Source organism: Mustela putorius, unplaced genomic scaffold (genome assembly GCF_011764305.1).
Source record: "Mustela putorius furo isolate JIRA1106 unplaced genomic scaffold, ASM1176430v1.1 tig00003853_pilon_pilon_pilon, whole genome shotgun sequence".
Classification (NCBI taxonomy): Eukaryota; Metazoa; Chordata; class Mammalia; order Carnivora; family Mustelidae; genus Mustela; species Mustela putorius.
Window position 1 is genome coordinate 74,819,856 of NW_025422005.1, and position 26,561 is coordinate 74,846,416.

At 38.8% G+C, this 26,561-nt stretch overlaps 1 protein-coding gene across 4 annotated transcripts; it reads right to left on the bottom strand.

Moving 5' to 3' along the window:
• Window positions 1-425: 425 nt before the first annotated feature.
• Window positions 426-26,561, bottom strand: GBP4 (guanylate binding protein 4). Of its 4 annotated transcripts, XM_045064818.1 has the most exons (12): window positions 26,232-26,560; window positions 24,979-25,014; window positions 22,514-22,709; window positions 11,555-11,682; window positions 9,239-9,348; window positions 8,834-9,036; window positions 6,583-6,828; window positions 5,423-5,703; window positions 3,614-3,826; window positions 2,271-2,373; window positions 1,733-1,926; window positions 426-828 (listed from the first exon to the last, which is right to left on the bottom strand). In XM_045064818.1, exons 3-12 carry the CDS (start codon window positions 22,701-22,703, stop codon window positions 610-612), a joined length of 1,887 nt encoding a protein of 628 aa, XP_044920753.1. In that variant the 5' UTR covers window positions 22,704-22,709; window positions 24,979-25,014; window positions 26,232-26,560; the 3' UTR covers window positions 426-609. The 4 variants fall into 4 exon arrangements, with proteins under 4 accessions (XP_044920753.1, XP_044920754.1, XP_004752697.1 ...); XM_045064819.1 differs by lacking the exon at window positions 24,979-25,014 and having other exon boundaries at window positions 5,552-5,703; window positions 26,232-26,561; XM_004752640.3 differs by lacking the exon at window positions 24,979-25,014 and having other exon boundaries at window positions 26,232-26,557.

Genomic DNA, 26,561 nt, shown 5'->3' on the forward strand with positions numbered 1-26,561 from the left:
CTTTGGCTCAGGTCATGATCTCTGGGTCCTGGGATCGAGCCCTGCATGGAGCTCCCTGCTCAGCAGGGGGTGGGTGTCTGCTTTTCCCTCTCCCTTTGCCCCTCTCTCCTGCTAGTGCTCTCTCTCTCTTACATGAATAAGTAAATAAAATCTTAAAAAAATTAGTTTATTCAATCAAAAATTGTTTGTCTTTTGTATGCCAAGAGCTGATGTTTTTTATAACCATTTTTTATGATTTATTTATGTATTTGACAGAGAAAGAGGGAGAGCACGCAAGTGGTGGGGGGGACAGAGGGAGAGAGAGAATGTCTAGCAGACTCCCTGCTAAGTGCAGAGCCCAACACAGGGCTCCATTTCATGACTGTGAGATCATGATCTGAGCTGACATAAAGAGTTGGATGCTTAAACAATTGAGCCACCAGGCACCCCATGTAATCACTTTTTATTTTTAAGCATAAATAAAATTGTGTGAGAGTAAATGAAGTTGTGTGAAAATGTGTTGTGTGAAAGTGGCATAACACATGTATTTCAAAAATGAGCACAGTATTACATTATTAATGCAAAAGAAACCTCATTTTATAATATGCTTAACAAGAAATCTAAGCCCATTTAATTTTTTTCACTGAGAACTGTCTTCCCTTCATGGAATAGCTTAAAAATTTCAGGTAGTGCAACAATTAATACTTTCCCAGCCACTTCAATTGCATTTGAAATCAATAGTGAATCAGTTTTTTTTGCTGTCTCAATCTCTTTTTTTAGTCGATTTATCTCCTTATTCAGTTCCTCAGACTTCTTTCCAAATCTTTCATTAAGCAATTCTTCTTGGACCTATAAAAGGAAAAGAGCCCACCTTTTAAGATCTCTAATTATCAAGACACAGTCAACAGTAAACAAAGGTGTCTATTTTTTTTTACCACTTTAGATTGTTCTTTGGGAGATGTCCAATGTGTCCATACTTTTTGACCTGGATAATGAAAGTATCCATGGTTTGTAACTTCCTAAGATGTCCTCACAACCCTCTCTCTGGGATGGGTAGGTGTTGGGGCTAGATCAGACTTGAGAACTTTTTCCACTATGCACTTTAGCCCAAATGATGCTCTTTGGGTAGCAGTACAATTTTAATTCTAATTAATTCTCAGTTCCACTTGAAGACACATGGCCACAAACCATCAAATGAAAAGCGGTAACTGCTGATTCTATATAGAGCATTGCTTATCAAGCTCCAGGTTGGACCAAGGAAAGATGTTCCTCTATATTTTATAGTAATCCCAGGATATTCAGACAGATGGAGCAAGTTTAGACACCTTTGGTGTCTTGCATTTGTCTGGAAACAAAGGCAGCAAGTTTTAGAAATTTTAGTGTCTTGCATTTCATATCAGACCTAATCAGTTACTTTCAAGACAAAATAGATCTATTTCAGATCTCTCTAATGGTTCTCTATAGGACTAGAAGACAAAGACTCTACCCAACTGGGGTTCATGGGACCATTGCATGAACACCACAAACAGCAACCCACTTTCCCAAGGGATGTTACATATATACTCCGAAGTCTAGCACTGCAGAAAGGGCAGGAATAATATGCTTTTTAGGGTTACAGCAGAATACAGATGGATTCAGGCACTTAGTAAATCATATGCCATTTGCATTTCCCTCTTGGATCATAATTTTGCTTAAAATTTTATTTTTCTTTTCCTGAGGAGTGAGAATCTGCCTCAATCCAGGCCATACTTACCTGCAGATAATGCTTCAACATCCCTTCCAGCATTACCCGAAAGTTTTCTCTTTCCTTCTTTATCTTCTCTTCCAGCTGGCCCAGGTTTTCACTGAAGCTTCTCTCTTGAGCCTCCATTTTTTGCCGTTGCTCTTCTTCTTTCTGTTTTAGCTGCTCCTGTTCTTTCTCAGCTGCCTCCTTTTTGGCCCGCTCCACTGACCCATGAAAGTTTTTAAAGGGAACAAAAGAACAGGTGAGACCTGATCTCCTAAGCTCAGAGACTAAACTGACTTTGCAATGGTGACTGGGAAATTTGTAATTTCACCAAATGGCCACACTGCTGGCAGGTTTCTCAGTGTGAAGATATAGGCTCTGCCTGGCGGCTGATGTGCAACTATCACTTGTCTTGTTATTTTCAGATTTGACTGAACAGAACATGTGTTCTGTGGCACAAGAGGAAACTCTTACTCTTTGCTGCAAGAAGGTCTTCTGGTCAGATCTGCCAGAAGTCCCTGCAGAAACCTACCCATTCCACCACAAGCCAAACCCTCCCCTGTACCTGCTATGGCCATGGCTCCTCTATTAAGGGCTGTGTCTAACTGCACGATGGATTCCTCTATTGTTGCCTGTGACTGTAGGAAGTTCTGGAGGATCTCATTTGCCTGAAGAACCAACAAGGAGCAAATACACATCAGGCAACAAAGATCTAGTCTCCCGCTATGGAAATAATTGTTCAATAAAACTCCAAATATAACCCTGTAAATTGTGTATCCCTGAGTAATTCCCTTCCTTCTATGTCCACAGTATAAATTCCAAGTCTATTGATGATCATGGGAAAACTCCATCATAGTCTTCCTAGTTCTTGAGATCACTTTCTCACTGATATTGTCCCCAATCCCACCATGGGTTATAGCCAATCACATTCATAATTCTACAAATACATTATACCTATTGTTTACTTGTTTTGGGATATTCTTTTTTTCTTCCTGGAAGCTATTCTAGCCTTTCTCAACAAAACATCTATAAATACTTCATCTTAAACTTCTAGGAACTATCTTCTGTATAATTTCTTAAACCGCAATCAGAGCTTTGAATGGCCACCAAGATACTGATTTGCCCTACTGGCTCCACCACTTACTGTTCATATGACTTTAGGCAATTTATTAACATCTTTTTTGCATCACATTTATCAAATGCATAATGTAGATAGTAGTATACTTAATTTATAATATTACCCTGAGGACATATACAATAATGCTCATGGGTATAGTATCATCATTTCTATACTATGTAGTACAATGTGCACCAAAAATAAAACTGTAGTATCTGTTATAATTTCATATAAAATATCATTTTTGAATAAAAATATTGGGATAATAACAGACTGCAAAAAATATATTACCCTGAGGATTAAATTAATAATCCAACAAAAGCACCTAAGACCATGTGCAGTAAAGAAAGTTAGTCTCAATGTGTTAACCATTCTTATCATCACTATCATCATTAGTATCTTTGAATACCAGTATAACCTTTACCTTACCCTATCCTCTTCACTATTTGCCCATATCTTTGGTAAAATCCTCAGCATCTTGAGAGCAAGTTGTGTCTCTAATACTTGCATTCCCCAGGGACTTAGCCAAATATTAACACATGTTTCATAAATGAATCAAGTATTTTGTGTCACCTGAATTCATGATTGTAAATCCTTTCTTTGGGAGGAATTTAATTTCTGGTATCTACAGGAGTACCTATTAATTGTAGGTGTAAAATCTGAAATTCGGACTTACTGGCTCACTCTGATTTTTTCCCATAATTGGTGCTGGAGTCTTAGATATTCCGGAGGAACAACAAAGACCACCTAACTCCACTCTACTGTTCAACCTTTTTCCCTTTATTCCTTACCTTAACTCCTTTCCTGGGCACCAGTTTATAGTCAAGTTCAACCTTTCTCTTTGCTTGTAAGTAGAGATCATGTCCTCCATGAACAGAGAAAGTTTTTTCTGAAATGCTTTTCTTCAGAGGCTCTGAAAGCTGCTTCATTATAGCCTGGCAATATTTGAAAGAGGCATCTTCATTCTGCTGCAAGAAATCTTCCTTCTTTTTCTCAATGGTGTCCTGCCAGGGAAATGTAGAGAAATCCAATAGAAAGAAGCTCTTAGAAGGGAAAGTCCAATGTCATCCTCTTAGAAAAACATCCCAATCACCTAAGAGTAGATTGGAACATGGAGCAGACCAGGAGTCAAGAGACTTTTAGTCCTAGTTCTGACCAATTCTAGGTGTGCCCTGTGGAAAGTCCCTTTACTTCCTTGGGTTGGAAGACATGAACTCCATGGTTCTTTCTGCTGTAGTATGATTAAAAGTGACCCATCCATTAACAGTCAGCAATAGAAAGTTGAATTATAGCTGAAAGTAGAGTTTCCTCAGAGAATTTGTGTTGCTAAGGATGACAATGCACCTTCAACACCCCTGCCCTCCCAACAACTCAATCATCTGGTAAAGACTAAAGTGTACTCTGAACAGAGTTTGGAACTCTTCATAAACTCTTCTAATAAGAATTTGAGTGTGTAAAGAAAAAGAAATAAACATTTCCTCTGCTCTTGAAAATTACAATACAGCAGACTTTCTGGCACGTCTTCAACAGGAACAAAGAAGTTTTTTCACTCCTAGGCTGGTCATAGACTGAGACAAATTTCCACTGAAGGTGCCCATTTCCACTGAAGGTGCTAATTAGTTGTCCCCAAGAATTAAATTGTCCCCTAAGATTTTTTCCCTCTGATGTATACTCCTTCCACAGTCCAGGATTCAGTGAACTTGATGAATTTTATTACAGTAGTTAGGCTTTATTATATGGTACGAGTTGATGTAAAGAAATGGAGATAACTGGGGTGCCTGGGTGGCTCAATCATTAAGGGTCAGCCTTCGGCTCAGTTCATGATCCCAGGGTCTTGGGATTGAGCCCTGAAATGGGCTCTCTGCTTGGCAGGAAGCCTGCTTCTCACTTTCCCACTCCTCCTGCATGTGTTCCCTCTCTCACTGTGTCTTTCTCTGTCAAATAAATAAATAAAATCTTAAAAAAATAAGAAATGGAGGTAACTAGAGGATAGAGGTGGAGAAGTCTTAGATAAGAACATGAGCTTTGAGAGTTACCTGCAGGAAATCAAAAAAGCTAAAACATGAAAAGAATTTGATGCATCATTGTTGGCTTGAAGCAGAAAGGAGAACATAGAGGTATATGAAAAATGTTTCTGGAAGCTTGGAAGCACCCCCTGTCAGAAAGCCAACAATAAAGGGAATATGAGTCCTAAAATCAAAAGGAAGTCGATCCAGTCAACAACAGGAATGAACTTGGAACCACTCCAGAGCCTGCCGCTGAGAGCTCATTTTGGCCAAAATCTTGTTTCCAGTCTGTGAGCAGACTTTGAGCAGTCTCTGAGCAGAGTATGGTGCCATCTTATGCCTCCTTTTGACCTACAGAATTGTGAGCCTATATAAATTAAGGGTAATTTTTCAAATGTGGCCATAGAAATTTAATAAAATGTCCACCTTTTAGTAAAAAGGTGAACAGTAACCTGGTAGAGCCCTGTCACTCAAAAGAACCCAGGCTCTGTCAACCATGAGAGCTAGATGAGCCACAGAGTAGGAAAAAAATATACTCTAAGCCTGAATCTGGAAGAGCAGAAATCAGGAAGGATAGATGCTAAGACACATTACCACCAGCTTTTTCTGGAATTCCCACTTGTCATCCTTAAAGGAGTGTTCCATGAACACTGCAATGGCTTCCCTCTCACAGTGTGCATGCACATCCAGGAGCTCCTGGAGTGTGTCTGTGGGGAGCCTCACTCGCTGGGCCATCTGCTCGCTGTAGTGGTCAGCTGCCTTCTGCACAGCCACTGAGTTCTCACGCTGAGCCAGAGTTGTCACCACGTTCTCCAAGCAAGGAACTGCTCCTTTCTTGATGGCATCCACATAGGCTTTCAACAGAGTCCCCAGCCCTATATAAGCCAGGGAATTTGAGCATAAATAACAAGGTCTCAATCAGTGGCTTATAGTTTTTATGAAGCATCATTCTAAGATCACAAAAAACTCCACCTTATCTACAAGGAAATTTTATTTTCTCCTTTTGGGAATCTATTCCTTTTAACAGCATTATTGTTTTCCTGTTCTTTCTTTTATTGTTCTCCATTTTGTCACAGCACAATTTAAATTACCAACTATACAATATGCACCTATGTTACTGGAAAAATGGTTTCCCATTCATGAGAATGTAAAGGAATAGATTACATAGGTGAAGTAATAGACACAAACAAGACTAGCAGCATAATGTGTGTGCCCTGATACAAAACAAAAATGTGAACTCCTAGTTGAACATGATCGAGAATTCAAAACAGGGATAGAGGATCTTAAAGCAAGTATACTTAAAGCAAGGATACTATAGGACTGTGTAAGTTACATGCCCACGAAGCCTGTCCTACACATAAGATGACACATAATTCTGTTTCTCAGTGATCTTGCAGGAACTCATAGCTTGCTCTTTATGACTTGACTCATGTAAATTTACAAAATAACCTGCTATCTCCTTCAAGACAAGAAGTTATCCCATAGGATTTCTCAATATACAGATGTCCTCTCTTTAACACCATCTTGTCTTCTTAGGATTAGTGGCTTAAGTTCCTGAGGTATATCAGGTCTCAGCAGACCCTCACACAGGGAGACTTTAATGAGTAAACACACATCGATTTCTTTTCAGGCCATGAACATCTGCTTCTCCATAGTTACACACAGATGTAAACAAAATTACTGACAAATCCAGGCTCTCATCAAAGCACCACCACACTGACACAGAGACATGCTTTGGGACAAAGGTGACTTACGGCTCCCAGTGACAGTGATTCCCTCTCTTAGGGTCTTGGTCTTTGTGTGATTGAAAATATAGGTACAGAATTTTTTTGATTGCTCCTGGAAAGTACTGTCTAGCTTGTCTTCTGGCACCTTCTCAAGATGGAATAAGAGATTTCTATCACTTGTAGGCCGGTCAAAGACGAAGCATTTCCGTTTTGGAAAGAACTGCCTGATACACTCTCTGGGCATGTTGGAATTCTGGATTTTGGGATTTGTGCCTGCAAAAATGGAAAAAAACTGATTATTGAAAAGTGGTCTTTAGGTAAGGGAGTCAGAACTTTCATTTCCAGGCATCTTTGCATTATGGCATTTCCTGTGCCTATAAATCTCCTTTAACCCAATCATTTCAAATCAATCTGGGCCATCATCACAGGCAAGGGAATTCCATTTCTACATGGAGCAGAGCCAAGGAAATAGGGGAGTAGGAGGGACATCAGTCCCAACTGAAGCAAGTTATGGTTGGTTTCCTTAGTAGTTATGGAGTTTAGTGGTTGACATATTCATTAAATGTTTATCAAATTAGTGAGGAACCAAAAAAAAAGTGGTAAGAATTCCTTTTGTGATTTGACTGTCCCCATATTAGATATGAAATATGGACCCTAAAATAAAATAATACCAAAAGAAGAGTAAGATATTGCTTGTTAAAATATCAGGTGGAGGATGAATAATATCAAGGTAAGAAAAAAATGTCTAAAATTCAGAGTAAAAAAAAATCACACTAAATAAATATGTTTGGAGTTCTTTTCGCAGAAACATCTCTAAGGTAAGGTTAACTTAAAAGTAATTGGAAACCTTAACACTGTCTATATCAAACTATATCTGACTTGACAGCGCTTCACAGAATGATTTGGGGAGTAGTCAGATGTTTAATAAATTTCTTTGAAACAATGAATACATGAATGATGAAATAGAAGTATGTATTACTTCCATGTGCCATCAGTTATTCACCTTACTAAAATAAAAATAAACTGTTTGTAAAATTTACATGTACTAAATTAATAATATTAAAGTGGTAACAAAATGTACAAGACTGTGAGAAAGAAGAATGTGAAATCATAAGGAAGATCAATGTGAATCTGAAAGTGTTACCAGAAGGACATTTTTCCTCCTGGATATTTACTATATAAATATCCTTTCTCTGAAATTTGTAAGTATCTGGGCACTAGTAAAATATTCATAGAATATTTCATAGAAACATGAAATATATTTTTAAAATTAGGTCATTTAAATGTGGTATATAAATGCAAAAAAATACTATTCAGTCTTAGAAAGGAAGACAATCTACACATGCTACAGCATGAATGAATCTTTAGGACATTATGGTTAGTGAAATAAGCCAGTCACAAAAAGACAAGTAGCATACGACTCCATTTGTATGAGGTACCTATATGGAGACAGAGAATGGAATGGCAGTTGCCAAGGGCTATGGGTGGGGGGTATTAAGGAGTTAGTCTTTTTTTCCTGTAATACTTTATTTATTTATTTGAGAGAGAGAGAGAGAGAGAGCATGAGCTGAGGGAAGAGGCAGAGGGAGGAGCAGACTCCCCATTGAGTAGGGAGTCCAATGTGGGACTTAATCCCAGGACCCTGGGATCATGACTTGAGCTGAAGACAGATGCTTAATGACTGAACCACCAAAGCATCCCAGGGAGTTAGTTTTTAATGGAGAGAGAAATTTAGATGGGGAAGATGAAAACTTCTGGTGTGGGTGGGTGGTGATGATTCTACAGCAATGTGAATGTACTTACTGCCACAGAACTATAAACCTAAAAAATGGTTAAAATGGTAAATTTTATGCTTTGTCTATTTTTCCATAACAAAATTTAGGTCCTTTTATTTCTTGTGATTTTAGGTTTACCAGCTTCTCCTCTGATGAGCTATTTCTGTCAGTATGGAACAGGAGGAGCACACAATAAGGAGCCCAAGTATGTGGGGCTTAGGAAGTTACAGCACTAGTACCTAGAAAAATGTTTCACAATACCTATTTGGTCTAAAATCGTTTGGTTCAACATTGGTCCTTAAATTTCCTCAATGAGATTGCTCCAGCGGCTGGAGTTTCACAAGTAATAATCTATGAAAAACAATCACCAAATGCCATTCAACAATCACCCCTCACTATTAAGACTGCATCTCAATCCAATATTAAACCAAAATTAAATTCAAGTGCTGACTGGCGGGGCTTAGTTGATCCCAACCCCCTGTTGAAACTTCCTTTGCCCAGACCATGCTCTGGAACCAGCTTCAAGGCATCCTCCAGGTACTCGTCTTCGGTGATTGGGGCTTCACCTATCTTCAACTCCAGGGTGAAATCCCGAACAGTCCATACAAAGTCTGGAAAGAAACTCACAAACTCAGTGGAGTCCTTCACTTCCTCAGAGGTTGAGGAGGATTTTGCCCTGATTAGCTGTGTTAGTTCAGTGACATAGCTGAGAATTTAGCTAAGGAAGGAGAAATTATTTACACCACAATTTTCAGCTTGTATTTAAAAACAAATTTTATAAACATTAACTTATGTCTCATGTTCCCTTCTCCTCAACCATGATAGTTAAGTCACAAGAAAGATGACCGTCTCAGTTGCCATTCCTATAAGCTCAATGAAACTTGGTGGTTTGGTCCGTGGAAGGATACTGCAGCTGCTCCAGGGCCTGGTGATTGATGGTGCCCATGCTGTTGTAGATCAAGGTGCTGCTCAGAAGCACCGTCAGGGCAAAGATCCATGAGTCATTCTTAGGGTCGACCTAGAAAGCACATTAAAGCAAAAGACTAGAGAGTCCACTCTTCATTTACTTGTCAGCATTTCCATTCCATAACACAGTGAATGGAACATAGTAGGTATGCACCAATAAACAGGAAATTATTCCTACAGCAAATTTGATGTGTCATGGTCAACATTAAAAACATAATGTTGTTTAGTTAAATTCAACAGCTATTGTTTGAGTTTCTTCTAAATGCCAGGCAGTGCATTTGGTTAGGTGGATGCAAAATTCCATATGCTAGTCCCTGCCCTCAAGAAGTTGACTTTCTGGGTTGACTGACCAATAAGTAAACATAACACCTGCAACCAAGTTAATGATCTCTGCCGGGAGTAGAGCCAAAAGCTAAAATATAAAAGAAAAAGGGGGTAAATCCAAAAATGGGGGGAAAAAATGTCCTGGGAATTCTGAGCAAGACATTATTTCTGACTGTGAAATGATGGCAGTAAGTAAAAAAAAAAAAAACCTGGGTTGGGGCACCTGGGTGGCTTAATTGGTTAAGCATTTGCTTTCAGCTCAGGTCATGATCTCAGGGTGCTGGGATCAAGCCCTGTGTCGGGCTTCATACTTAGCAGCGAGTGTGTTTCTCCATCTCCCTCCAGCCCTCCCCCTGCTCATGCTCTCTTTTTCTCTCAAATAAACAAATAAGATATTTTAAAAAATTAAAAAATAGCTGGATTTTAAAGAAATGATGAAGTTGTGGACTTGGACTTGTGGAAATGAAAAGGTAGAAAGACTAACTTGTGGAAATGCAGGTAGAAAGACTAACACAAGCCAAGTCAGCATTGAAAAGCACAATCATACAAAGACAGAATTATTTCCTTTGGCTGAAGCTATGCGTAAATGTGTGGGAGTAGACAACAAGGCTGGGAAGGAGACTCAGGTCATAATGTGAGTGGCACTGAAGGCCAGGAAAGCAGAATTACACACTACCTAAATCATACCACATGTTCTAAATTTATTGAACTGTTCTGCTGCCATCAGTTATTAATAATATAATATGACTTGGTCCTTTAAACAAAAGCAATTACATAAAAAGAAACAAGTTTGGGCCAAAATATGACATTTTGCAACATTAAAAGTCCTTCTTCATTTTTGGGGGGCAGAGGGAGGTGATAATTAGAGTAGATCTAATTCATTGGGAATTAACTTAGGGGCTGTGTAAAATAAGTAACAAGTAAGTAGGATTTCTTGTTGTTGTTACAGTTGTTTAGTGTGAAAAGTTGCTGGTACATTCAAAGAAGGAATAAACTTGTTAAAATTCAAACACGGTGAGATGAATTGATGAGGCCTGATACATATTGTTTTAGTTTCTCTTCTGTTTTTGTTTTATACTTTATTTTTTATCAAACACTTTCTGAAGTACAATTTCTGAAGTTTTAAAACATTAAAAATTTTTTAAATTCAGAATTTCTAAATTTCTCCTTTACTTATTCTGGGGGGGATTGGAATCAAATATTCTACTGCAGCAACAATCTAGACTCAGACTTCTATAAAATAAGGAAAAAGTACTGATTGTAAAGACAACACACCTACAAGTATCCTGTTTGCACTTTTTTCTGCTGGTCAAGATCATGCTTTTTAGAAGTCGGTGAAGAATTAATCTTTAAAGTCCAGCAAGTTACACTAAAATCATTATGAATATTCTTGGAACAGCCGAAGATTTTCTGGGGTTTATTTAAATAGATTACTTTGTTTTAACCCTATTTTCAAGACTACTATATTCAAGGTCACGAATCTATACATTTTAACTGGTAGTCCCATTGACCTGATGAGTTACAATTTAGATATTTTAAATGTTATTTCACCAGGAAAGCTTAAATCTAATCCTTACTTAAAATGAGGTTGAATCCATGACACTCTGTACTGATTGAATTAAGTACTGGTATCTCCCCAGCTGGCCTCTGGGTCTTTACTTTCTTCACTGCAGTGTCTCTAGTACTTAGCAGAGAGCCCTGGATTTAGCTGCTTAAATTGTGTCATTAATCCCGGCATTAAAAATAAGATGAATATCTTGCCTCCAAATACCAAAATATGTGTGTTCTCAAGGAAAAAAAGTTCAAGGTAAGAGAATCTAACCTCATTATCTATAATTTACACTTACTATTTGTGGAGATATGTCACAGAAGTTGAATTGAGGTGGTGAATTCATAAGCAAGAACAAAGAAGGGTTCTCAACTCCCTGCCTTACCTTTTTCACATCCCCTAGACCCTCAGTGTCCAGAAGGATCAGAGTGTGGTTCTTCTTGGTGGAGTGGGGCACACACCACATCCAGATGCCCTTGGTTTCAGATCTCACTGTGGAGTTCAGGCGGAAACCTGCAAGGGAGGAGTCCATAACATACAGGGACAGTGGAGAGTACAGGTTGCCCAGGAGCTACAGTGGTGAAGCTTGTAAGAAAGTAAGGGCCCAGCAGGGAGAAGGGTTTTTTCCATTTTGGTGACAATCTAGTGTTAATTCAGATTAAGAACTTTCTATAAAAATGCTTTGGGTTCCCTATTCAACTTGCACCTGTAGAGGTTCAAATAGGTCAGGTGAAAGCTTAATGTAAACTCTACCAACTTGTGTAGTTTTAGTTGACCCTTAAGAGAAAAGAAAAACAATGTCCACAATAGCCAAACTATGGAAAGAACCTAGATGTCCATCAACAGATGAATGGATCAAGAAGATGTGGTACATATACACAGTGGAATACTATGCAGCCATCAAAAGAAATGAAATCTTGCCATTTGCGACAACATGGATGGAACTAGAGCGTATCATGCTTAGCAAAATAAGTCAAGCAGAGAAAGACAACTATCATATGATCTCCCTGATATGAAGAAGTGGTGATGCAACATGGGGGCTTAAGTGGGTAGGAGAAGAATCAATGAAACAAGATGGGATTGGGAGGCAGACAAACCATAAGTGATTCTTAATCTCACAAAACAAACTGAGGGTTGCTGGGAGGAGGGGGGTTGGGAGAAGGGGGGTGGGGTTATGGACATTGGGGAGGGTATGTGCTTTGGTGAGTGCTGTGAAGTGTGTAAACCTGGCGATTCACAGACCTGTACCCCTGGGGATAAAAATATATGTTTATAAAAAATAAAAAATTAAAAAAAAAAGAGGAAAGAAAAAACATGCATCCATAAGTAGAATTAGACAGGAGGCTGAAACAAGAACTCTGTGTTTGTGGTTCACACTTCACGTAGTGTCTCCTTTTCCTTATCTGGGTTATTGTGAAGGGAGAGCCTCTAAATGGAGAAAACACTGACATGGGAAGGATAGCACTGAGCTGTCACTTGAATCCAATTTTGTCCCAACGGTTGCCTAGTAGGAAAGCAGTGAGGACTGAATCTTGAAATGTAGGCATGTTATCCATAATGTGAGGTTCTGAATGCCTAGATAAGTAGACTGCATTTGTTAGATAAGAAAATCACTTAAGTTTTTGAGATGGATGGTAATAAAACCAAAAGTATATTTAGAAAAATGGGTATGGTATTGGAATAGGGGAGTAATTCAGAATTGAGATTCTGATGTAGTTAGAAGGCTTCCAGAAATTTAGAGCAGGGATGGACTCTTGTGACCATGCAGTCCACTGGGAAATTGCCTTATTATTGATGTCACCTTGAGTGGAAAAGAAAAAGGAATTGTTGAAACTCCCTAGCTAGTATTGAATCCCTTAAATAAAACTTATGAATTTATTTGGGTCAGACAAGGAAGTGTCCTTCTCTGATTGGTCAAGAATTTTCCTTAAAAGAAAAATAAAGACACGATATTTGCTTAGAAACTAATAGGAGATTGGAAAGTAAAATGGGAGAGAGAAGGAAGGAGAAACTATAGACTGAAAAAGAAAGGAGAAAGGGAGGAAGGAGGGAGAGAAATGGATGGGTATGTGGGATCCTGAGAATTTAGTGTACTGCAGTTCAACGTTTAGTGGTGTTGGGCCAGAGAGGAATTAATACATTTGAAAATAAAAGCTGCATGTTCTAAAGAGACAGAAAGTCCTATAGGATAGTAGAGAAATTTTCCTAAAGTACCAGTAAGAACCACAAGGAACAACTAAGTTAAACAGCAAAAACAAAACTCCACGTCAGGAAACAATAAGAACATTCACATTGTTCTGAACAACAGACTACGTTGACCCTAACTATTATATTTATTTTTATAAAGACTGTAACATTGAAGGGAAAACTCAATGTTTGTCAGTAGTTAGCACAGTGTTGGACATTGTATGAGACCTAGAAACCACTTTTGGACTTCTTGTGACTTCTGGGACACTTATCACTGATGATTCAAAATTGTACAATTAATCAAGTCTTTAGGCATTGATTTTCAAATAAAAAAACTATGTTATCAATATTGGTATCTGAGCCAGCTAAAATAGTAAATGCTGTAGACTTCTCCTAAGTTGTAACCACAGAGGAAAGGGCTAAGATTTTAGGTTTATTTATTTGAGAGAGAGATAGAGAACGTATGTGAGCGCATGTGCTCGCACAGTAGGAGAGGGAGGGGCAGAGGTAGAGGGAGAGAATCTTAAGCAGCCCCCCTGCTGAGCACGAAAGGCTGAGATTTTAAATTGATTGTTTTGGGAGAAGTAACAGGCTGAGACAACATCAGGTAGCAGGAGATCAGCTAGATAGCTTATCAAACCATCGCAAACACCTAAAAATCCAATAGGAGATCAAAGAGAAGAAGAACAGCAATTCCAGAAACAGAAAATCGACCACTTTCTGAAAGGTAGGACCGGTGGAGAAGTGAATCCAAAGCAATGAAGATAGAACATGGGGGGAGGGGCTGGCTCCCGGCAAGCAGCAGACCAACGCAGCACTAAATCAGGACTTGTAACAGTCTGCTCCACTGAGGGACATTGCTCCAGAGGCTAAACTGAGGTGAAGCCCATGCAGGGTCAGCGTGGCCCCACCTCCCGCAGGGTCACGGAAGGATCAGGGGGTGTCTGAGTGTCACAGAGCTCGCAGGTATTAGAGCGGGGAAGCCAGCTACAGAGACAGAGCTGAGGAGTGAGTTCTTAGCTGAGGGTTACCTTGAACCGGTCACAGGCTGGGTGAGCACGGAGCACAACTGGAGGCCAGGGAGATGAGAGTGATTGAGCACTTTTCTCCAAGTGCAGCCAGAGGCCAGGGAGACAGGAGTGATTGAGTGCTTTTCTCTGAGGGTGCACTGAGGAGTGGGGCCCCAAGCTCTCGGCTCCTCCGGTACAGAGATTGGGAGGCTGCCATTTTCATTCCCATCCTCTGGAACTCTACGGAAAGTGTTCAGGGAACAAAAGCTCCCAAAAGCAAACCCAAGCGGATTACTTAGCCTGGCTCCTGGTAAGGGTGGTGCAATTCCGCATCAGGCAAAGACACTTGAGAATCACTACAACAGGCCCCTCCCACAGAAGATCAACAAGAAATCCAGCCAAGGCCAAGTTCACTTACCCAGGAGAACAGCAGAATTCCAGAGGAAAAGAAAGCAAAGCATGGAACTCATGGCTTTCTCCCCATGATTCTTTAGTCTTGCAGTTAATTTAAATTAAAAAAAATTTTTTTTTCTTCTGCTAAATATTTTTTTAACTTTTACCCTTTCCTTTTTTAACGTTTTTTAACTAGTTTATCTTAATAATCATTTTCATAAAAAAATAATAATCTTTTTTGAACCTTCATTATCATAGTGATATTTTATCCTTCATTGTATCTAACTTTACTTTTTGTAAACACATAGGTTTTTTCTTCTAAAAAATTTGGGATACAACTTCTTCTAAGATCAAAATATACCCTAAATCTAGCTCTGGGCTTGTTCTAGTCTCCAGCCCAAGTAAATTCTCTCCACTTTCTATTTCTTTATTCTCCCAACCAACTTACTTTATCAACTCCTTTTTTAGAAATTAAAAATTTTTTTTCCATCTTTATAGGCATATTCCATCCCTTCATTGTGTTTACCCTTATATATGTTTTTCATTCTTTAAAATTTTGGGAGGTAGTTTCTTCTAAGAGACCAAAATACTCCCAAAATTAAGTGGGTGACCTGTTCAAGTCACCATTCTAATATATATATATATTTTTCTTTCTTTAATTTTTTTTTTCTAAACTTCTTTTTATCCCCTTCCCCCCTCCCCCATGATTTGGGGTCTCTTCTGATTTGGTTAAAGCACATTTTCCTGGGGTCTTTGCCACCCTTTTAGTATTTTATTTGCTCCTTCATATATTCTTATCTGGACAAAATGACAAGGCGGAAAAACTCACCACAAAAAAAGGAACAAGAGGCAGTACCAAAGGCTAGGGATCTAATCAATATGGACATTGGTAATGTGTCAGATCTAGAGTTCAGAATGATGATTCTCAAGGTTCATCATGATTCTACCCGGACTCGAAAAAGGTATGGAAGATATTAGAGAAACCCTCTCTGGAGATATAAAAGCCCTTTATGGAGAAATAAAAGAACTAAAATCTAACCAAGTTGAAATTAAAACAAGCTATTAGTGAGGTGCAATAAAAAATGGAGGCTCTTACTGCTAGGATAAATGAGGCAGAAGAAAGAATTAGTGATATAGAAGACCAAATGACAGAGAATAAAGAATCTGAGCAAAAGAGGGACAAACAGCTACTGGACAATGAGGGGAGAATTCGAGAGATAAGTGACACCATAAGACGAAACAACATTAGAATAATTAGGATTCCAGAAGAAGAAGAGAAAGGAGAGCAGAAGGTATATTGGAGAGAATTATTAGAGAGAATTTCTCTAATATGGCAAAGGGAACAAGCATCAAAATCCAGGAGGCGCAGAGAACTCCCCTCAAAATCAACAAGAAGAGGTCCACACCCTGTCACCTAAAATTTACAAGTCTTAGCAACAAAGAGAAAATCCTGAAAGCAGCCCAGGAAAAGAAGTCTGTAACATACAATGGTAAAAATATTAGATTGGCAGCAGATTTATCCACAGAGACCTGGAAGGCCAGAAAGAACTGGCATGATATATTCAGAGCACTAAATGAGAAAAAAATGCAGTCAAAAATATCATATCCAGCTAGGCTATCATTGAAAATTGAAAGAGAAATAAAAAGCCTTCAGGACAAACTAAAACTGAAAGAATTTGCAAACACCGAACCAGCTCTACAGGAAATATTGAAAGGGGTCCTCTAAGCAAAGAGAGAGCCTAAAAGTAGTAGATCAGAAAGGAACAGAGACAATATACAGGAACACTCACCTTACAGGCAATAGAGTGGCACTAAATTCATATCTTTCAATAGTTACCCTGAATGTTAATGGACTAAATGCTCCAATCAAAAGACACAGAGTATCAGAATGGATAAAAATAAAACAAAACCCATCAATATGCTGCCTATAAGAAGCTCATTTTAGACCCGAAGTTACCTCCAGATTTAAAGTGAGAGGGTGGAAAACAATGTACCATGCTAATGGACATCAAAAGAAAGCTGGGGTGGCAATCCTTAGATCAGGTCAATTAGATTGTCAGCCAAAGACTATAATAAGAGATGAGGAAGGACACTATATCATACTCAAAGGGTCTGTCCAACAAGAAGAGCTAACATTTTTAAATATCTATGCCCCTAACATGGGAGCAGCCAACTATATGAACCAATTAATAACAAAATCAAAGAAACACATCAACAATAATACAATAATAGTAGGGGCCTTCAACACTCCCCTCACTGAAATGGACAGATCATCCAAGCAAAAGATCAACAAGGAAATAAAGGCCTTAAATGACACACTGGACCAGATGGACATCACAGGTATATTCAGAACATTTCATCCCAAAGCAACAGAATACACATTCTTCTCTAGTGCACATGGAACATTCTCCAGAATAGATTACATCCTTGGTCCTAAATCAGGTCTCAACTGGTATCAAAAGATTGGGATCATTCCCCGCATATTTTCAGACTACAATGCTCTGAAGCTAGAACTCAATCACAAGAGGAAATTTGGAATGAACCCAAATACATGGAGACTAAACAGCATCCTTCTAAAGAATGAATGGGTCAACCAGGAAATTAAAGAAGAATTGAAAAAATTCATGGAAACAAATTATAATGACAACACAAAAGTTCAAAATCTGTGGGACAGAGCAAAGGCAGTCCTGAGAGGAAAATATATAGCGGTACAAGCCTTTCTCAAGAAACAAGAAAGGTCTCAGGTACACAACCTAACCCTACTCCTAAAGGAGCTGGAGAAAGAACAAGAAAGAAAGCCTAAACCCAGCAAGAGCAGAGAAATCATAAAGATCAGAGCAGAAATCAATGAAATAGAAACCAAAAAAAACAAAAGAACAGATCAACAAAACTAGGAGCTGGTTCTTGGAAAGGATTAATAAGATTGATAAACCCCTGGCCAGACTTATCAAAAAGAAAAGATAAAGGACCCAAATAAATAAAATCATGAATGAAAGAGGAGAGATCACAACCAACACCAAAGAAATACAATTATAAAAGATACTATGAGCAACTCTACGCCAACAAATTTGACAATCTGGAAGAAATGGTTGTATTCCTAGAGACATATAAACTACCACAACTGAACCATGAAGAAATAGAAAACCTGAACAGACCCATAGTCAGTAAGGACTTTGAAACAGTCATCAAAAATCTCCAAACAAACAAGAGCCCAGGGCCAGGTGACTTCCCAGGGGAATTCTACCAAACATTTAAAGAATTATTAATATGTAGTCTCCTGAAACTGTTCCAAAAAATAGAAATGGAGGGAAAATTCCAAACTCATTTTATGAGGCCAGCATCACCTTGATCCCCAAACCAGACAAGGATCGCATCAAAAAAGAGAATTACAGACCAATATCCTTGATGAACACAGATGCAAAAATTCTCACCAAAATACTAGCCAATAGGATTCAACAGTACATTAAAAGGATTATTCACCATGACCAAGTGGGATTTATTCCTGGGCTGCAAGGTTGGTGCAACATCCACAAATCAATCAATGTGATACAATACATTAATAAAAGAAAGAACAAGAACTATATGAAACTCTCAATAGATGCTGAGAAAGCATTTGACAAAGTACAGCATCCCTTCCTGATCAAAATTCTTCAAAGTACAGGGATAGAGGGCACATACCTCAATATTATCAAAGCCATCTATGAAATACCCACCGCAAATATCATTCTCAAAGGAAAAAAACTGAAGGCTTTTCTACTAAGGTCAGGAACACGGCAGGGATGTCCATTATCACCACTTCTATTCAACATAGTACTAGAAGACCTAGCCTCAGCAATCAGACAACAAAAAAAAATTAAAGGCATCCAAATCAACAAAGAAGAAATCAAACTATCACTCTTTGCAGATGATATGATACTATATGTGGAAAACCCAGAAGACTCCACTCTAAAACTGCTAGAACTTGTACAGGAATTCAGTAAAGTGTCAGAATGTAAAAGCAATGCACAGAAACCAGTTGCATTTCTCTACACCAACAACAAGACAGAAGAAAGAAAAATTAAGGAGTCAATCCCATTTACAATTGCACCCAAAACCATAAGGTACTTAGGAATAAACCGAACCAAAGAGGCAAAGGATCTCTACTCAGAAGACTAAAAGTACTCATGAAAGAAATTGAGGAAGACACAAAGAAATGGAAAAATGTTCCATGCTCCTGGATTGGAAGAATAAACATTGTGAAAATGTCTATGCTACCTAAAGCAATCTACACATTTAATGCAATCCCTATCACAATCCCATCCATTCTTTTTCAAAGAAATGGAACAAATAATCCTAAAATTTATATGGAACCAGAAAAGACCTCGAATAGCCAAAGGAATATTGTAATAGAAAGCCAAAGTTAGTGGCATCACAATTCCAGAGTTCAAGCTCTATTACAAAGCTATCATCATCAAGACAGTATGGTACTGGCACAAAAACAGACACATAGATCAATGGAACAGAATAGAGAGCCCAGAAATAGACCCTCAACTCTCTGGTCAACTAATCTTCGACAAAGCAGGAAAGACTGTCCAATGGAAAAAAGACAGCCTCTTCAGTAAATGGTGTTGGGAAAATTGGACAGCCACATGCAGAAAAATGAAATTGGACCATTTCCTTACACCACACACAAAAATAGACTCAAAATCGATGAAGGATGTCAATGTGAGAAAGGAATCCATCAAAATCCTTGAGGAGAACACAGGCAGCAACCTCTTCGACCTCAGCCACAGCAACTTCTTCCTAGGAACATTGCCAAAGGCAAGGGAAGCAAGGACAAAAATGAACTATTGGGATTTCATCAAGATCAAAAGCTTTTGCACAGCAAAGGAAACAGTTAAGAAAACGAAAAGACAATTGAATGGGAGAAGATATTTGCAAATGACATATCAGATAAAGGGCTAGTGTCCACAATCTATAAAGACCTTATCAAACTCAACCCCCAAGGAATAAATAATCCAATCAGGAAATGGGCAGAGGACATGAATAGACATTTCTGCAAAGAAAACACCCAGACGGCCAACAGACACATGAAAAAGTGCTCCACATCACTTGGCATCAGGTTAATACAAATCAAAACTACAATGAGATACCACCTCATACCAGTCAGAATGGCTAAAATTAACAAATCAGGAAATGACAGATGCTGGCTAGGATGTGGAGAAAGGGGAACCCTCCTACACTGTTGGTGGGAATGCAAGCTGGTGCAACCACTCTGGAAAACAGCATGGAGATTCCTTAAAAAGTTGAAAATAGAGCTACCCTACGACCTAGCAATCGCACTACTGGGTATTTACCCTAAAGATACAAACGTAGTGATCCGAAGGGGCACGTGAACCTGAATGTTTATAGCAGCAATGTCTACAATAACCAAACTATGGAAAGAACCTAGATGTCCATCAATAGATGAATGGATAAAGAAGATGTGGTATATATATACAAGGGAATACTATGCAGCCATCAAAAGAAATGAAATCTTGCCATTTGTGACAACGTGGATGGAATTAGAGGGTATCATGCTTAGCGACATAAGTCAATCAGAAAAAGACAACTGTCATATGATCTCCCTGATATGAGGAAGTGGAGATGCAACATGGGGGGGTTGGGGGGTAGAAAAAGAATAAATGAAAGAAGATGGGATTGGGAGGGAGACAAAACATAAATGACTCTTAATCTCACAAAACAAACTGAGGGTTGCTGTGGGGAGGGGGGTCGGGAGAGGGGGGTGGGGTTATGGATATTGGGGTGGATATGTTTTATGGTGAGTGCTGTAAAGTGTGTAACCTGGCGATTCACAGACCTGTACCCCTGGGGATAAAAATACATTATATGCTTATTAAAAAATTAAACAAAATTTAAATAAATTAAATAAATTAAAAAAATAAATTGATTATTTTTTTCCTCACATTTTACATGATTAATTACAGATGATTAAAAATTAAAGAATACTGTGGGCCACCTGGGTGGCCCAGTTGGTTAAATATCTGACTCTTGGTTTTGGCTCAGGTCGTGATCTCATAGTCATGGGATAGAGCCCTACATTAGGCTCCACATTCAGGACAGAGTCATTTTGAGGTTCTCTCTCCCTCTCCTTCTGCCCCTCCTACTCTCTCTCTTTAAAATAAATAAATTTTGAGGCACCTGCGTGGCTTAGTCATTAAGCATCTGTCTTCAGCTCAGGTCATGATCCTGGAGTCCTCGGATGGAGCCCCACATCTGGCTTCCTGCTTGGTAGGGAGCCTGCTTCTCTCTCTCCCCCACTCCCCCTGCTTGTGGTCCCTCTCTTGTTGTGTCTCTCTCTGTCAAATAAATAAAATCTTAAAAAAATTAATTAAATTAAATAAATACATCTTTAGAAAAAAGAATATTGTGGATTAAATAAAAATTTTAGATTTTATGAGGTCAGAGGGAGGAAATAAATGAGAAATAAAATATTTGCACTAACAAAATAGGAAATACAAACACCAAATAAGTGTGAGAAAGTTCTCAGATTGACTTATAATGAGATATATGCCGTATGACTATACAGTTACCAGAGGGTGATAAGGACATGAAAAAATTTCCATGACTGCTAGTAATCATGTGAATTGTATTTAAAGTTTGAAAAATGGTTTGATATTATCTGGAAAGGCTGAAAACAAATATACTCTGTGATCTTGCAAGTTCATTTCTGTGTATAATCAACAGGGGAAGGCTGAGTACCAGAATATAAGCACAAAAACATTTATGATAGCTGAATTCAGAAACAACAAAATCTGTTGACTAATATCAACATCCATTAATAATAAATGGGGAAAAATTGTGATATCTTCATATGATTGCATACTATAAGGCAGTTAACATAAATAAATTGCATATACATATAAGAAAGTGAATGATTTTTATAAACTTGATGAGAAAATCGATATGCAAAAGAATGCATGCAGTATATACTAATTACATAAACTTTAAAAGCAGATCAAATTAAACTTTTTTGAAATACATAGACAGTGAAACCATTTTTAATAAATGCCATGAAAATGAAAAACATTAGTGACCACAGATGGGAATGTGAAAAGTGGTTTGGGCTTTCAATCTCGGTAATGTTAAACTTCTTGACCTGAGCAGTGATTATGCAGGTGATCATTTTTCATTTAATAAGTTTATAGTACATGACTGTTTTATATACTTTTCTGTGTGAGATATAGTTCACTCATAGAAAATACTGAATACAGAAAGAAAGGGAGTGTAATTTATCAAAATTTATTATGAACAAAAAAATGAATCTTTGCTCCCTTGAGATTTGGGAATAATAGGTTTTTCCCTCCCTCCTCTCTCTTCCTTCCTTTTTCCTTTCCTCTATTTTTTTTAATACAACACAATAAAATAAAATTTTATGCTGCTGGGAATGATCCTATAGTTTGGGCAAAAGTGATGCAAAAGAAAGGAAGAGAAGGGATCACAGCAGAAGCTAAGCTGATAAGAGTGGATGGGATCCAGAGGACAAGTAGAAGGGATCTATTGATAGGTTTGGGAGACTCTTCTTTCTTACTAGATAAAAGAATGAGATTTTGTAGAAAGGTTGGGTTGAATTTGTAGATTTGGGGGTGAGAGCTAGAATTTTTCTTCAGTGGGAGGAGTTAGGCTCTTCCCTAAGATGACACTAGAAGAACCATGACCAGCCTGCACTATCAGTGATTCCAAGCAAATGGCCCCGGTCCCAGGACAACACTCACCATGGTTCTGTCCTGCCAGGCGGTTCATCAAGTAGGATTTTCCTGTCCGAGACAGCCCTGCAATGGCCACCACCACCACAGGCTGAGATATATTGTTAAGAATCTCTAGTGCTTCTGGATTCACTGTCAGCTGCTCTTTCTGGTTTTCTACCAGGCAGATGGGGGCCGTCATGGTGGCTCCAGATGCCATGGTGACCTGTAATCCAGAAGAGCTGTTCAATATAACACAAGAGCCCAAAGTCCCCTCTGATGGTCATATAAACTATACACCTATCAGTTCTGTTTATGGAATATAGACACCATTTCTAAGGGTAAATTATGCACCCTAGTTAGTGTGTCAAAGCTTGAGACAGAGGACTTTCATCTCTTATGTTATTGATCTTAAAATGAATCTTAAAATAACCATATCCAGGAGATGTATAAAATGAATACAACAAAGAAAGCAAAGGATGGAGATGGGGACCTGAGAAAACCAGTATATTGGGGGTAAGGCAGAATGAAACATAAAGATAGATGAGAAGAGTCGTCAGAAGAGTTTCTAAGAGTTCCAGGACAATATGGTGACTCATCAGTTCTGCGAATATTTATTGAGTGCAGCTGTGCTGTACTGTTGTAGGTGCTCAGTATCCAGAAGTGAACAAGTGGCTGAAATTCTTGCCTTGTGGAGTTCTAGACTAGTAGGGGCAGTCAGGTAATCAACAAAACAAATCAGCGAAGATATGTGTTAGTGGATAGTGAGTGGTCTGGAGAAAAGTAAGCAGGGAATGAAATACACAGCAATGGATAGGGGTTGGAATTGGAATTGGAATTGGAATTGGAATGGGGGTGGAATTATATACAGAATATTCCAAGAAAGAGACAAAATGGAGGTAATCAGTGTCTGTGATGAGGACAGATTTCATGAAAGGGCAGTAACATGAAGCAGATTGGTTGGGGGAGTGAGCGTAAAAGAAGGGAGAAGAAATAATAATGCAGCTTGTCTCAACATGCAAGATCTCTATACATTGTGCTTAAGGAAATATATGGGTCCAGGATTCATTCATGTAACTGGAAAATATTTCTCATTTATAAGTTTACAACAAAGAGAGCCAGTTGTAAAGATGTTTAAGGATCTTCCCGGATCTGACAGAGTCCCATGTCTGAGCTAGATTCTGCCTTGGTTGTTTTCATCTAACTGAATGGAACATTCCATCATACCAAAAGATAGAGACCTGCCAAAGAACATTTGCTGTGCCTTTAGTCTAAGATAATGCTTAGTAACATTCACGTGTCCCCACGCTGCTTCCAGCCCTCTGCCTAAGGTGGGGTTACTTGAATAGTCATTCAAGCAGTATGGGACCCAAAGTGGTAGGAGCTTTCATGTATAAAGGTACCCCTATGAGGGCATTCCCACAAGTAAATTAATGCTCATTGGGCACAATTAAGCACGTCCTTCAAGAGAGAGAACTGAATTGAGTGCTCTAGATTATATAATCCTGTATATTTGGGGACAGTTGGTGATACACAATTACAATTTTCTTAGCTGGTTTGAGACACTAATTGAAATATCAGTCTCTAATCAAGCATGATTTCTGGATAAAGAAGGCCTCATTACATAACTTTTCAATATTATATTTGCTTTTCGCCTTTTGTGGGAATATAAAATATTGTCTATTTGTTTCTTCCGAGAAACAAAGATGATTAACTACATGGCAAATACGCATACATTTTTAGGCACACAAAAGGGGTTTGTCAAAGGTGTTAGTAAAAGACAGGGAAATGTAGAGCAGAATTTAATTAGAATGAGATTGAGAGAGACAGAGAGAGAAAGATTGAAGATCCTGGAGAAACAAGGATGACTGACAGAGACAGCATCATACTCTGTGTTTGGAGCCCAACTGCCAGGGCACGAATACTGGATCCATCTTTACAAACTGTGGGACTCCTGGAGAGATATCTCTCTGGGCCTCTGTTTTTTTCATCTGTGAAATGGGAATTCTTATAGTAACTAAATTGTAGGGCCAGTAGAGTAAAAACATCCCAGAATACATACATACAGAACACTTAAAATTATATTTGATACCGAATAAATGCTATGCAAGTATTGCTTAAAAATAAGTATCTAAGGAGCACCTGGGTGGCTCAGCGGGTTAAGCGTCTGCCTTTGGCTCAGTTCATGATCTCAGGGTGAAATTCCAGAAGGCAAAAAATTGGTTTGGGAAAAATGGTGACAATTCTTTCCCACGAATAAAAGCTGGTGTCAAGGAGACAATGATTACTGAAAGCAAATTGTCCCATGAGAAGCCAGAGTTAGCAGAAGCCAAACCAGCATGAACCACTGACTAGAAGGGTATTACAGTGTCAGGTAGGGGCAAAAGAGAGACATGACCAGATGTTAGCACTGATTTGGGAGGGAAAATGTTGTAGTTCAACACTTAAGAGTTCTAATCATCTACTGCCTGGGAGACATTGAAAAAGGAACCTACCTCTGTAAATCTTGACTTTCTTATCAGTGTTATGGGCTTAAAAAAAAAAAAGTAATTCCTGCTTAATCCATTACTGTACAGGGCAATAACAAAAACTTCCCAATACATTAAAATTTCCACAGTTAATATACTGTTTCTACAATGAGCCTGTTAAGCCATGGAGTATTGAAGCAACAAGTTCTGTAAATGGGAAATACCAAGAATTAATACAGTAACTAAAACAGTTTTTCTTTAAAAAAAAATCAATCTGATTCTGAACAGACTTCTGTGCAATTTCTCTTCTTTTCTAGGGATGGGTGGGAGAAGAGATAAGAAGTAAAACATGAGCTTTGTAATACCGTGTGAGGAGGAAATATAGACTTCTCATAATTAATATTTTGAAAAGTTTTGGGGAAGGGATGATATTACAAAATGATTAAAAATTTTTTTTCATGCAAAGGAAGAACCTTTATCTCCAAAATAAACAAGTAGAATGCGATAGTTCTATTATATACAGATAAATGATCATTGGTTTCCTAAGGTACTGTCTGTACGAGTTATCTGGAGTGATGGTTAAGTGCTCAAAACCTTTATTTTTAATAAATACTGCCAGTTATTATTTGCGGGGATTGTGCATTTGGAAACAGTGTATGATGAAAAAACCATATAGTTCCGTCACACAGTTATTTTTAACAGTTGATTAACAATGAGTAGGAAGAATGCCAAAGAATTATTCCATGTAATATAGCTTTGTAATATTTTCAGAATATTGGACGTTATTAATAAAAGAACAATCGACAATCCAAATTTTAGATTCCAATTGTCTCTAAGGTAAGGATCATCTTTTTGTTTTTCCAAAGCTCAGCAGGGCGCAGGCAGTACCTGTTTGAGGGGGAAGGGCGTTGGGAAGTGGAAGGAGCGACCCTACCCTACGCAGGGCCTCTTGCGACATGACCCGGGGTCCTTCAGTCTGAGAAGGGGCTTCATCCCCCTTTCTGTGGGTGCGGTGGGATGCACTCCTTCCGTGCAGCGCTTTTTATGCACACGTGGGGGGACGCCAGAGGAGGAGCCGCGCATTCCGGGGACACTGTGCGTGCGCGCCGTGGCTTTGCCGCCAAAGCAAAGCGCCCCAAAGGGCACACACCATCTAGCACCCTCCCGGTTCTTTTGCTGTCTTTGGGACCTGCCAGCGTGGAGTCTGCGTTTGGGAATTTGTTGTTGTTAGTTAGTTAGCGGCTATATGCACGGAAGACCGAGTTTAGCAGCGAACTTACCTAGGGCGGGCGCTGCAGTCAGGGGACACGTTCTCAGCTGCCCTCGCCTATCCTTTCCCGCTCCCGCGTCTGGCTTCTACGGAGAGGGTCTGTTCTCTTTAGAACTTAAAGCAAACCGGATATTACAGCCTTGCTTTTCATGAAGGTTCGGGATGGAGCCCGAAATCGAAAGGAGAGGTATTATTCCTGTTCCATCTATGTGGATTTTCACTGTAAGCCGTCAGGTTACCTGACTGTGGGAATGAGGCGAAGTAGAACATCTTTGGTTCTCCCGCATCTCTTCCTCCTGCACAGCTGGTTTAGGTTTCCTTGGCACCCCCAATAAATACG